The sequence below is a fragment of the Tetrapisispora phaffii genome, chromosome 12, assembly GCF_000236905.1.
Source record: "Tetrapisispora phaffii CBS 4417 chromosome 12, complete genome".
Taxonomy (NCBI): domain Eukaryota; kingdom Fungi; phylum Ascomycota; class Saccharomycetes; order Saccharomycetales; family Saccharomycetaceae; genus Tetrapisispora; species Tetrapisispora phaffii.
The window spans coordinates 4,646-18,148 of record NC_016531.1 but is presented as its reverse complement, the minus strand read 5'-3'; the positions used below and the strand labels follow the sequence as shown (position 1 = coordinate 18,148).

At 37.9% G+C, this 13,503-nt stretch overlaps 5 protein-coding genes across 5 annotated transcripts; 3 read left to right on the top strand and 2 right to left on the bottom strand.

The window, feature by feature from the left end:
- Positions 1-1,199: 1,199 nt before the first annotated feature.
- Positions 1,200-1,451, bottom strand: TPHA0L00190 (uncharacterized protein; the record flags this gene model as incomplete). Its single annotated transcript, XM_003687762.1, has 1 exon — positions 1,200-1,451. One exon carries the CDS (start codon positions 1,449-1,451, stop codon positions 1,200-1,202), a length of 252 nt encoding a protein of 83 aa, XP_003687810.1.
- A 504-nt stretch (positions 1,452-1,955) lies between these two features.
- RPN10 (proteasome regulatory particle base subunit RPN10) lies at positions 1,956-2,723 on the top strand (the record flags this gene model as incomplete). The annotated part of the gene is made up of 1 exon (XM_003687761.1): positions 1,956-2,723. One exon carries the CDS (start codon positions 1,956-1,958, stop codon positions 2,721-2,723), a length of 768 nt encoding a protein of 255 aa, XP_003687809.1.
- A 210-nt stretch (positions 2,724-2,933) lies between these two features.
- HOM6 (homoserine dehydrogenase) lies at positions 2,934-4,010 on the bottom strand (the record flags this gene model as incomplete). The annotated part of the gene is made up of 1 exon (XM_003687760.1): positions 2,934-4,010. The coding sequence occupies one exon, from the start codon at positions 4,008-4,010 to the stop codon at positions 2,934-2,936; it is 1,077 nt and encodes a 358-aa protein (XP_003687808.1).
- Positions 4,011-5,354: 1,344 nt separating this feature from the next.
- Positions 5,355-5,957, top strand: TPHA0L00160 (uncharacterized protein; the record flags this gene model as incomplete). The annotated part of the gene is made up of 1 exon (XM_003687759.1): positions 5,355-5,957. The coding sequence occupies one exon, from the start codon at positions 5,355-5,357 to the stop codon at positions 5,955-5,957; it is 603 nt and encodes a 200-aa protein (XP_003687807.1).
- Positions 5,958-7,185: 1,228 nt separating this feature from the next.
- TPHA0L00130 (uncharacterized protein) lies at positions 7,186-13,236 on the top strand (the record flags this gene model as incomplete). The annotated part of the gene is made up of 1 exon (XM_003687758.1): positions 7,186-13,236. The coding sequence occupies one exon, from the start codon at positions 7,186-7,188 to the stop codon at positions 13,234-13,236; it is 6,051 nt and encodes a 2,016-aa protein (XP_003687806.1).
- Between the last annotated feature and the right edge of the window lie 267 nt (positions 13,237-13,503).

Genomic DNA, 13,503 nt, shown 5'->3' with positions numbered 1-13,503 from the left:
ACCAACTGTGTGAAGAGAACAAAAAAAAAGTTAGTAAAAATAATTATTACAGATGTCTAAAGCAAAGGATTTGATTGTCTGAAGTTATGAAAACGAACAATCTTAACATGCATTAATCCACTAAAGTCGAGGGTCTTATTAAATTATTCAACAAGTAACTATTTTTTTTTACTCATTAGTTAATCGCTATGGCGTTGCTTCATTTAATTAGTCCTTGAAACTCTAGTGACGTTCTATAAAATTGAGCGAAATCTGAAAGATCATACACTCAAACACATACAATGCATACAATTCAACTCCAGTGATCCTGTCTGTGTAGGTTACTCCTATACTTGAGTTCGATATCGTGAACACTGCGATATCTAATCTTCACGACTAACTAACCGACTGACTGACTTGGTAAGTATACTTTTAATTTGCACGTCTCTAAATACATATTAAAATAAAAGCCACAAAAGAGAAACTAGGGTATTTAACGAGTTGACAAAGTTGTGTTAAATGTTTCAAATAGCATGTGACTCGCAAACATACACAGTAATATTCTGCATAGCAATATAAAACCCAGTAATGCAATAATAAAAATTCAATTTGCAGGAATCACACGCTACATTATCTCAATGGAAGATCATATAATTTCAAAAAAATACTAGGCACCTTTGTGACTGGGCACATTCAATTACAACCACCTCAACCACAACCACTGCTAACTAACAACAAAGTCATTCTTCAAATTAAAATTTCACAATGTATATCTGTGTGTTATTTTTCATCAAATAATTTAACACAACTGTGGTAAATTACTAATTAAATACTAAAAAAAATAATCAGGTGACTTCTATTCTCATTTTTTTCACATTTGTTCTTCTGCATTAGCATCGTAACAGTTTTCCGTGGATGGTGATAATTGGCGTGAGCGAGGACCCAGAACTTTCAAATCACGTGAGGCGTATATCATAAGTCATGAGGTGAGAGACAGAGAGAGTTAGCCGCCCATTGGTAGTCGGAGGCAATGGAGATTTGATACAATAACGACGATATCTATGCTAGATATGGTCTATCTAGGTCGTACTTCAGCCATGCTTCATTCATGAATGGGGAAACGACCGTCCTCGTGTGATGGATGGGCGGCTATTCTCATCCCTCGCTCTAATTTCGTCCCCATCCTCTCGGTTCTTGAAAGGATCTAGTAACTTAAGAGCTTAGGAGCTGCGGTCATTGCTTTTTGAATCAGGGTTTAATTCAGCTTCAAGGACTTCCTTCAAAGTAACCGCCTTGTCCCCGCTGATATATTGCGCCTTTTGGTTCCGGGCAACTGTCTCCAGTTCTTGAAACGTCTTACTTTTCGTGTCCTCGACTTGCCTGGTCATATATTCAAGCCGTTCATCAAGTTTCTGTTGCAATTTTTCTTTCAATTGGCTTCGTTGCTCATTGGTCAAAGAGGGCTTGCTCATTCTGGATCAACTGACGTGTATACGGCGTGCGTGCTTATATGTATATTAGTAAAGGCCTAAATTGACAATAGTTGTTTTTATCATACAAAAGCTAGACTACTTATGTCTCAGCATGTATATATAGAGAACGCGACAAGGTCAATCTCACCAATTTGTGGATCTCTCTTTTACTAGCATTTCTATCTCTCTTCTTAACTTTGTTGTTGGTGTTTTTGCTTCAAATTAAAAAAAATTATATTTCATGCCTTAACGTTAGTTAAATCGACGCGCGTTTACCCGCACTTGTGGTTTTTAAGCGCATTAAACAGGATCTTATGAAAACTACTAAAACTAAGAATCCTCGAAATTTGCCACCTTTACCTTCACACCTACCCACAAGAATATAAGGTTTTTTTATAAAGATAAGAGGAACATATTTAGATTCATATTGGGTTTCAACATTGAAAGAAAGTCGAAATAAAGACGTCGACACATTTACAAGCATTTAATATATAAAACTCAGATATGGTTTTAGAAGCTACTGTATTAGTGACCGATAATTCGGAATATGCTAGAAATGGAGACTATCCTAAGACTAGGTTTGAAGCACAGATTGATGCTGTTGAACTGATATTCCAAGCTAAGCGTAATAGCAATCCGGAAAATTCGGTAGCTTTAGTGTCTTCAGCAGGCTTGAATCCAACAGTTTTATCTACTTTTACTACAGAATTTGGTAAGATTTTATCAGGATTACATGAAACTACAATTGAAGGCAAAACATCATTAGTTACTGCTATTCAAATTGCAGCATTGACTTTAAAGCATCGCCAAAATAAAATTCAGCATCAAAGAATTATAGTATTTGTTTGTAGTCCAATTGAAGATAAAGAAAAACCAGAATTAATTAAATTATCTAAAAAATTGAAGAAAAACAATGTCGCTATAGATGTTATAAATTTCGGTGAGACTGAACAAAATTCGGAAATTTTACAAGAATTCATATCAACAGCTAATAATTCAAGCTCGCCAGATGATCAAAGTCACATATTGACTGTCGAACCCGGTCCAAGATTATTATATGAACATATCGCATCCTCGAACATCATCCTAGAGGAAGGTGCACAATCTAATATGATGGCTGGTGGATTTGAGGGGGGTGATTCATTCATGGATTTCGGTGTCGATCCTTCAATGGACCCAGAGTTGGCAATGGCGTTACGTTTATCGATGGAAGAAGAACAACATAGACAAGAGAGATTAAGAGAACAAGAACAAACTGGAAACAAAGAATGAGTTGATAACTTATGATCATCACATAAATAAATCTTATATATAAAATAATGTCTTAAATACAATGCATCTATATTATTTTAATTTTTTAACAACATATTTGTTACAATATCAACTCAATGAAGAGAAAATATTTTTTCATTAGTTTATCTCCTTACCGTTAAGAACGTACAATGTTATTTAAATATTAATTCATTTGTAGCTGTGTAGAACTTAAACTCTTTGAGCAATCTTAATGACATCACCTAAAACACCAGCAGCAGTCACATCGGCACCGGCACCGGCACCTTGGATAATGACTGGGTTTGTGTAACGTTTGGTCTTGATAGAAATAACGTTGTCAGAACCCTTTAAGGATGCAAAAGGATGGGAGGCATCGTATTTTTCAATACCTACGGAAACAGTATTTGTTGGTACATCGACCTTACCAATAAATCTTAAAACCTTACCTTCCTTAGCGGCTTCTTCCTTTAACTTTGATAAGTCGCCATCATATTCAGATAATTTAGCTAAAAACTCATCTACAGAGGCAACAGATTCCAAAGGTTTTGGAATTAAAGATTGTACTGGGAAAGAGTCTACTGACTTGACTTGTAAGCCGGAGATTCTAGCAACAATAGTGACTTTTCTAGCTACATCTAAACCGTTTAGATCATCTCTTGGATCTGGTTCGGTGTAACCTAATTGTTTTGCAACTTTAACAACGTCGGAAAACTTCACATCATTTTGAGAAGAAGTAGAGAATTCATTGAAAATGTATGATAAAGTACCAGAGAAGATGCCTTCAATTTTTTCAACTTCATCACCGGTTTGAATAAATTCTCTTAATGGCGCAAGAATTGGTAAACCAGCACCGACAGTAGCTTCATGATATACGAAACCCTTACCTGGCTTACCAGAAAATAATCTGTTCCATGTATCTAAATCAGAAGAGAAGGCTTTCTTATTAGGAGTAGCAATAGAAATACCATTTTCGACTAATTTTGTGTAAGTAGCAGCGACTTGAGCATTGGAAGTGTTGTCAACTAAGATGACTGGTAAAGATGAACCCTTTAGGTGAGTGACTAAATCGTCTAGAGGTAAGGATTTGTCGGAAGAGTCGGTTAATGTTTTTCTCCAGTTGGAGTCCAAGTTCAATGGAGAAAAGTCCTTTGAGATTAAAGCGGAAGAGCTTTCACCAACATAAACGATATTGTAAGTAATTGAAGATTTCATAGCAATGATTTGGTCCATGAAGGCAGAACCAACGACACCTGTACCGATGACGGCAACATTAACAGCTTTTGACATGTTTTATTTTTATTTTATTTTCCAGGAATTACAGCGATTAAGGACTTATATTTAAATTGGAATATATAAATCTGTGCAAAACTTGATATTTATGTTTATGATAAGAGGCTGATATAAGATAAAGGTAATTTCAAAAAAGTATAACGAAGTGATATGAATACTCATATAATATCAAATTAGCATTCGTAGGCATTAATGAAACAATGATTGCACTAGCAACATGACTACTTGTATAAGTATTTCTTGAAAGCATATCTACATTGATGAGATATTTCAATAATTTCATCAAATGTGGTACTTTAAATTCAGAGAATATTTGTTTCCAGGTCACGTGCTCTTATTCGTTCTCGCGCATAAGATGATGCGCCCGCCCAACGGATACATATAACGAAAATGTCAGAAAAGACACAAAAGAAACCATTAATACATACATATAAGTTTACTCATTGAAGTTCAAAAGTTCTGAATTTTGATTAAAAACTTCAAGGCAATAATGGCAAGACACTCTTGCATTTTTTGCAATTGTTGCAATCCGCGAAGTTTTTGTTGGTCTAGTGCAAGATACAGAAGCACAGGAATAAAGCTCGCATTTTTGTTGTAAACGCCCAAGATATGTCTTTAAAGAGTGTGTGTGTAAGAAACATACATACGATCACTTTCAAAATTAGATATTCGAATGCGAAATTTCGGTATAAAAAACACAGGAAAAGGTTGGCTTCGGACTTGGGGACGCACGAACGCCGGATGGAACTTCGTTCTTATGACGAGCCATTCAGCAACTACACGTATCATTGCACTTGCAGTTGCCATCGACTCGAGATGGAAAATGACATACCATTCCATAACTTGGAATGTTTAGACGTTTGCGGGACCACGAACGGGAAACTCGAAGAACATCTACGCTCAATGCTCTACTTAAACAACTTCAATACGTGCTCAAGCGAAAAATAACGATATTCGTACACCAACGTTGTTTATCGGCTGAGCATGTCGTCATTGAGATAAAACAACAAGACAACCATGCAAACGCACTGACCACTCCAAACTCTCTCAGCGCAGTTCATACGAAAAGTTATCCCTCCAACCCACCGCTTCCATACGTATTATGTTTTTATTTACATTTAGTTTTATATATTCACAGTTATCCGAATGGGCGAGATGGCAGGGCTTCTCGGATCTTACAACTAATACAATAACATAAAAATACAAAAAGACAAAAACACCCAGAAAATGTCGTAATGAACTTGCAAAAGCCTCTAAAAAACAAAGTAGTTGTGCCATGTAGGACATGTACACACTTCGTCACATTATACGTACTTCCTTCCCTTGCATCGTTATCTTCACATGTTTTTTTCTTGGAGTGGCGGTGTTTGTCTCTTCCGCAGAAGGGGATGGCGCGTCACAGAAATAAACATACACCAAAAAACAAAGTTTAAAGAACGATCCCTGGTGAGCGTTGTGGGCGGAATATGTATTCCAAGTAGAAGTTCCGTTACACGGGTATCCAGGGCAGACTATTGTCAAAGCCACATCGAAAAAGGAAAATGGACACGTATGCCGTTTTGTAACACGCTCAAGTGGATGGTAGTGTATGGGTTTTTCAAGGGTGGCGTTGTCTTTTCCGACCTGGCACACACATTCACGTGCAGACACGCAACAGATATCAATTTAGGAAATCGCATTACGAATTCGATTACAGGGAATATGCACAGTGGAGAGAATAGAACGAAAAATTGCCGAAAACATCCGGCCCGTTCAAAAGGGGCGCAGACAACACCGGACAGTAGGACGGAACTCGCCGACGCGGAAGTGGGAAATGGATTCCCACTTCCGCAGTTGCTTCTGCGTTCGGTTATTGGTTCTTCTGGTAAATCTAGTGCGTCCCCCGCCACCACGAGAAGCCGCGCGCGCATATCTATCGGAAAACAACGTTACGAAATGTCATGAGATTGCAGGGAAGAGTGGAAGGAAACATGCAGGGGATATGCCGCCGACAGCTTCGAACTGTGTACAGAAAAAACAAGCTGAGTTCCGTGTCTCTGCGACTTCTTGGCGCGCGTTCTCTTTCTTCTTAGTGTGACCCTGGGAGAGACAGACTGTCTCTTCTATGGTGCTTTCTGTGTTTTCCACCGAACTCGTGCCGAACTTCGTTTTTCGATCCCGGTGGAACTGCCGCCGAAGCACTAATATTAACATTTGTGTCTACTGCGTCGTTATCTTACAAGATCAGTCTGGAAAGCTGCATTTCGTTTTGTCTGGGGGCTGATGGAACGGACGGATGTGGCAATAATACACGTGAAAAAGATTACAATTATTCCCGGAAGTGACCCAATTGGGCCATATCCAGCAAATGCAGTCTTGGGAATTTCAAGGAAACTTCTACACTCATTCGTGGTAAGTAGACGCTAATGGCAAAGTAATACTTCGTGGTTACTAATCGAGAAATTACAAAAATAAATTATACGTTTCTAAAAGAGAATTTTTCTTTTACTGTCATTTGTATATAAGAAACTAGTTTTGTTCCAGCAACATCTTGATAACTTTTTCTCTTTCCTTCCAAGAACCCAAAAGCAAACTTTTTGTTAAAATAATAGAAAAATTACCATATATTTATATATATATTATTTTTCATTTTTATAACAACAAGATAAAATAGATCATTCTTCTAAAAATATCTGCTTCGTAGAAATACTTTTATTTTTTATTTTATTCTATTTTTTTTATAAATTTATTACCTTTTTTCTTTCTGCAATTTGCGATTATATACATCTCTTTTGCATATAAAAGAAAAAAAGATATAACCGAAAAAATTAATAAATTACAAAGATATTGATTATAGCAGTAATTAGACAGAACACTATTTTGTTATATTGTGCAATCGTTAAGGAAATTTCTGAACTTTTCAATTAACAAAAAATTTTATTCAAGTTTTCAATCAATTGACTTTCTGCTTATCGTGTTTTAAACATCGCCCTATTTTTAAAGTTTGAAAAACTATATTAAGTGTTTAACTGCTTATATTTTTTTTCCGACTAATATTAATAAAGGTTTTGTTAAAAGCGCCCTCGCGTTATAATTTGTGAGAAGCAATTTTGATTAATAAGGAAATTCGACTCACTAGAAAAAACTTCTTATTGGATCTTTTACAAAATAATTTATACACAGCTTACATTGAATGTTGGTTATCATCGATCATATACAGGTAATTGCTGCCCCTACTTTGGTAACTACAGTCATTGAATTATACACACGACTGCTCTTTGCCACAACTACTACTACCATTGCTTCCTCCGTTGCTAGTATAGTCACATACTCTAACTTCAATTTACAAGATGATAGTGCTCTGACTGAAACCACCCTTTATTACGTTGCTACCCCAATTCATAGATCTACTGAAACGGACAGAACTACCAGTAATTTCAGCGGTAGTTCCGAAACCTATAGCATAGCTTACAAAACTGTAACCGATGCTTCCGGTAATGAAACTACACAGACCACATACTATGTTGCTGTTCCAACCAATCTATTACATTCCACGACGACAAATGACGGTTGGACTGGCAATTCCGCCATAACATGGTCTACACAATTTGTGACCACTACAGGTGGCGATGGATTAGCTACTCCGGGTACTATTTATTGGGTCCACACATCGAGAGCAGCTGGTATTACAATCACCGGTACATGCTCAGGCACGTTCACGACATTCTACTCCACAAGTACTTCGTATAGCATTGATAGGGATATTATCGGTGTAGGTACCTCAACATACACTACAACATACTACTACATCCATATCCCAGCATTTAACGTGATAACTACTACCACAACTGCTTCTGTAGAATCAGTAACCCGTACATATTCCACCTCGATCTACTCTGTTACTGCTTCTGATGGGAACGTGACGACCAGCACCATATATTACGTTGCTACCCCTACACGTAAATCTACCGCTACCTCTAGTACTACCAGAAATTATAGTGGCAGTACTAGGACTTACACAACCGTTATCAACACTTACACTGATGCTAGTGGAAATGCCACTACTCAAACAACATACTATGTTGCTGTTCCTACTAACTATTTAAAGTCCACTACTACCAATGATGGTTGGACAGGTGGTGTTGCGACTACATGGTCTACACAATTTGTGACGACCACTGGTGTTGACGGATCTACCACTCCAGGTACTGTTTATTGGGTCCACACATCGAGAGCAGCTGGTATTACAATCACCGGTACATGGTCAGGCACGTTCACGCCTTTCTACTCCACTAGCTATTCTTATTCTACTAGTTACGTATTAATCGTACCTGTTGAAACATACACTACAACATACTACTACATTCATATCCCAGCGTTTAACAGGACAACTACCACTACTTCGTATAGCAGCTTTTCATATACCACAACATATTCTACTTCGATATTCTCAGTTACTGATTCTGATGGAAACGTGACAACAAGTACCATTTACTACGTCGTAACATCTCAGAGAGTATCACAAGAAACTGATAGAACGACTAGTAATTTTACTGGTGCATCACAAACTTACGATACTAGCTTTACCACTATTACTGATGCAGAAGGAAATGAAACTACGCAGACCACATATTATGTTGCTGTTCCAACTAATCTATTACTTTCTACAACTACAAATGACGGTTGGACTGGTAGTTTTGCCACTACATGGTCCACAGAACACCTCATTACAACTGGTGCGGACGGCTTAGCTACTCCTGGTACTGTCTATTGGGTCCACACATCGAGAGCGGCTGGTGTTACTGTTACAAGTGCTTGGACTGGTGGTTTTACTACTTTCTTTTCCACTACTGTTTCAAGTTCTACTCAATATATACTTGGTTTTCCAGTTGCATCCTACACAACGGCATACTATTTTCTTCATATTTCACACTACGGCTCAACTGTGTCCTACACTAGTTGGGGAAGTCATTCTGATACAATCATGGCAAGTACTGTACTAACATCCTATACGCTAGATAATGGCGATGTCAGTACCATTACATATTATTACATCGAAACACCTGTTCGCCATAGTACCTCTAGCTATACAATAGAAAGTAGCTTTCGTGGTACCCTGTCTTCTACTTATATATCTATCTTCAGAACGATCACCGATGATAGTGGCAATGAAACAACTGAGACCACATATTTCATTGCTATTCCTACCGCTCTTTTTAGTACAACGACTACTGCACCATGGTCAGGCTTTTATACCTATACATACTCTATTGGAACTGATGTTGTTACAGGCGATGATGGATTTACTTCCACAAAAACAGTCTATCATGTCGCTACCCCAACACCTGACGGTTATTGGGTAACTACTTACTGGACTGGAACATATACGACATATTACCAGGATGGTTATACTTATGCTTGGGGTTTCTCTTATTTAATTATTTTTGGTTTCTGGCGTTATTCATTATTTTACTTAGAAACTCCATTGCGTAGAACAGGTTATACAACAACCACAAACGCCTGGGATTCAGATTATATCTTACTCGCTAATGTCATAACATCGACTAGAGGTTATGATGGTTATGAGACTACTGTAACTATTTACACATTGTGGACTCCAGCAAGTACCCTAACTAGAACAGAATTTAGTCAAGGTACATTTACAGGCACCACAAGTGATACAACTAGTACAACAACTGAGAGAATTGGTAATGATCTCAGCTACTACTACGAACTTATCTATTATGTCAATTTACCATTAAACATAGGCGAATTAACTACCTACACCAGCTGGGATAGTAAGTTTGCATCTAGTGTTTCGACTTATTTGACTACTAGTACGATACAGACGATGTTACTTTACACTGTTACAGTTTATATTGTTGCTACTCCATCAATTCCTTATTCTACAAGTTATACTGGATGGACAGGATCTTTCGACAGAATAGTATCGACATCGTCTTTTACTTCTTTGGGTTATATCGATGACTTTTTGGCACAATGGACAATCACTGTTATTATTATAGAAACTGCTTATCGTAAATCAACTTCAAGTATATTAACTTGGGGTTCTGTTGATGAAGACGTTACTTACTCCACCTCGACTTATTTGAGCACTAACGTATTAGGACAGGAGGTGACCGAGATCGTCTATTATATTACCACTCCTATCCGTAACGATATAACGACAGCATACTTCCCATTTTCAACTGGTACATTTACGACTACCATTTCTACAGTTACTACTACTGTTAAGGGTTCCGATGGATACTTGACAACGGAAACTATTTACTATTTAGCTAGGCCGATTAATTCACACGAAACAACTGTTTTGACTAGCTGGACCGGTACGTACATTGATTTTCACTCAACTATCACAGGTTCTTCAAGCATGACCACTTACTATGTGAGAACACCAGGCGATGGGTTACTTACATCTTTTATTCCTTTGGCTGGTGACTATACTTCAACAATTTTGACAACAACGACAACTAGCTATGGTTACAATGAAGACTACTATGGTGGATGGGCTTATACTTTATACGTGGTGCAAACTCCTGAACGTCTAACATCTACGACTTCATATAACCCTTGGATCCAAACCAACACTGAAACGTACAGTGAAGAAATTACTACTTTTACTGGAGCTGATGGAGAAGAAACAACAAAAACAATCTTTTTTGTTTATACCCCTTGGCGTATTACTACGACTTCTACAACGACTGGTTGGCAAAATTTTAGTATAGAAACATATACTACTGCTAGGTTACTACTACTGGAGATGATGGCCTTGAATCTACAATCATTGTCTATATGGTTGCAACACCTCAACCAACGTTACCAGCACTCGTATTCTGCTTCGACACTTTCAGAAACAACCACATGGTCTGTAACTATTCTCACTTCTGTGAATAGCGCCGGATTTACTTACACTGAAACCATTTATTTTGTGAATACCCCAATCAGAGAATCATTCATGACAACATATGAACCTGTTAGTTCAATAGATTACACTTCTACATTATCAACCGTAACAAGTACTTATACAGCTAGTAATGGGGAAGAAACTACTGAGTACACATATTTTGTCGTCACACCAATCTTCAACAGTTCGTCGACTAAATACACATTATGGGATGCTGATGAAACTTACACATATTCTACTCTGATTACCACTATCACCAAAGACGGCAATGCCACTACTGAAACGATATATTATGTTTATACACCAAAGCTTGTATTTATTAGCACTAGCTTTACCTATGGCATTGGTCCAACTGAAACTTTATCAACAGCTTTTACGACAATTACTGATTTAGAAGGGAATGTTACTACTGGTACGGTTTATTTTGTACAAACGCCAATTAGATTATCAACTTCGAGCACTTATGTTTCTTGGTCTATTGAATCACTCTCAACTTCAATACAAACAGTCACTTTAACTGATGAAGATGGAGATGAAATTACAGAAACTATCTATTATGTGTATGGTCCAGAATACAACTTGACATCTACAACTTTCATTACAGCATCATTTGAAGATGGTGAAACTTTGTCGACAATTTCGTCCGCATATTATGGCAGTGACGGGTTCTTAACTAATGCAGTGATTTATCTTGTTAACGTCATAGATCGAGAAACAACTTCTGAATATCAAGAAACCTTCACTGAAGAAACGTCTAGTGAAGAAACTTCCAGTGAACATTCTTCTGCCGCTGAATCCTCTGGCGAACACTCTTCTGCCACTGAATCCTCCGGTGAACATGCTTCAAGTGTCGAATTCTCTGGCGAACAATCTTCAACTGTTGAATCCTCCAGTGAACACTCTTCTGCCACTGAATCCTCTGGTGAACAATCTTCCGCTAAGTTTTCTGCTTCCGATCATTCTGTTAACGATATTTTTCGTACGTCAGATGTTCCAAATTCAACTGACACCATCTCTCAGGATACTAATTCCAATGAATCGACTACAACGAACTTACAAACAAGTCAATATACTGAAAATTCCTCAGAAATATCATCTGAAACCTCATCTGAAGCCTCACTAACCACCTCCACGTACACCTCGTCTGACTCCGAAGGCAATGTCACCACTGGCACCACCACCTTCCCAGTCGAGTCGCCCTTGTCGTCACATAATTCTATGTCTGGTAGTGGTATTAGTACACTAAGTACATCTATTTCGTTAGTTGCTTCGACAAAGACTGATGTAGCATCGACTTGGACTAATATAAGCTCGGAGAGCTCTTTGTTAACTGGATCCACTTCTATTGAAGTTTCTTCAAGCAAATCATTGTATATGTCTGTCATCGTGTCATCAGAGGCAACCTACTATAGCAAATCTTCCTATGGTCATTCAACACCTTCTGACGGTACTATTTCAACCTCAATTACCAGCTCATCAAGCAGCAGTCCAACAGTTAGTGCTTCATCTAGCCATTACGAGTCGTGTGTAGCTTACACAAGTGGAACTACCATTAATGGCAGTGTATTTGATGCAACTTCCAAGGTCAGAGGGTCTACTTCATCAAGTGCTCAAATGTCCAAATCGACTACTGTTGTTTCTTTTACGAGCTCTACATATCCAACCGAAAGTCATGCCTCAACAGTTGCTACCTCTGCGGGCAGTGAGATATCGGTTTCGTCATCAAAAATATCTACCAATGATAGTAATCAAACTTCATCCACTCAAACCGTTGCTATACAAAGTTCAAGTAAGGTAACTACTACAATAAGTGGTTCCAATACTGCGTACACTTCAAGTATTCCGGCATTGTCAACCTCTTCAGACACACACAGTCTAACTACTGTTACAGAAACTGTTAGCGGTACAGTAACCACATACACTACATATTGTCCTGAATCGAGCGATGATAATGTTTCCAAGACTGAAACTGTGTCTAGAACTGTTTCTAATAACGGAGTCGAATCCAACTCCAATAGTAACCCAAGCGTCGGCTGTTCTACTAGCCCAGTGAACTCTGACAGTGCCTCTGTCAGTATTCCTGCTCCAACTACTGTTGCTAATGCTGATTCTAACAACTCAGCTGATTCTAACACTGTATCTCAATCGCCAAACTTAGAGAGTGATAACACGTCTTCTGTTTTACCAGCTACTAATTCAGGCTCTTCATCCCTACCAACTGCTTCTGTGTCGTTCGAGGGTGCGGGTTCCAACGTTAGAACTTACAGCTCGTCAATGTTCGCCTTTGTTGGTTTAATTGTAATGGCAGTCATTGCTTAGTAGACAATCTTCAAGTTAGCATTTATTTTTATCATTTCTTGTGTTTTTAGTTCGTTTAAAAATTATATATTTTAATATCATTCAAATTTATTTATTAGTATAGTTATCTAAATGTATGTATGTATGCAAGAAGAATTATATATTTTGTTGACTGTGGTAAAGGTTTCGAAGAATCGGGGTGCTTTAATATTTAGTGGAGACGAAGAGAGAGCTGAGGAGAATGGAGATGGCAAGATTCTCTAGTAGGGACAGGTTGAAACGAAAATC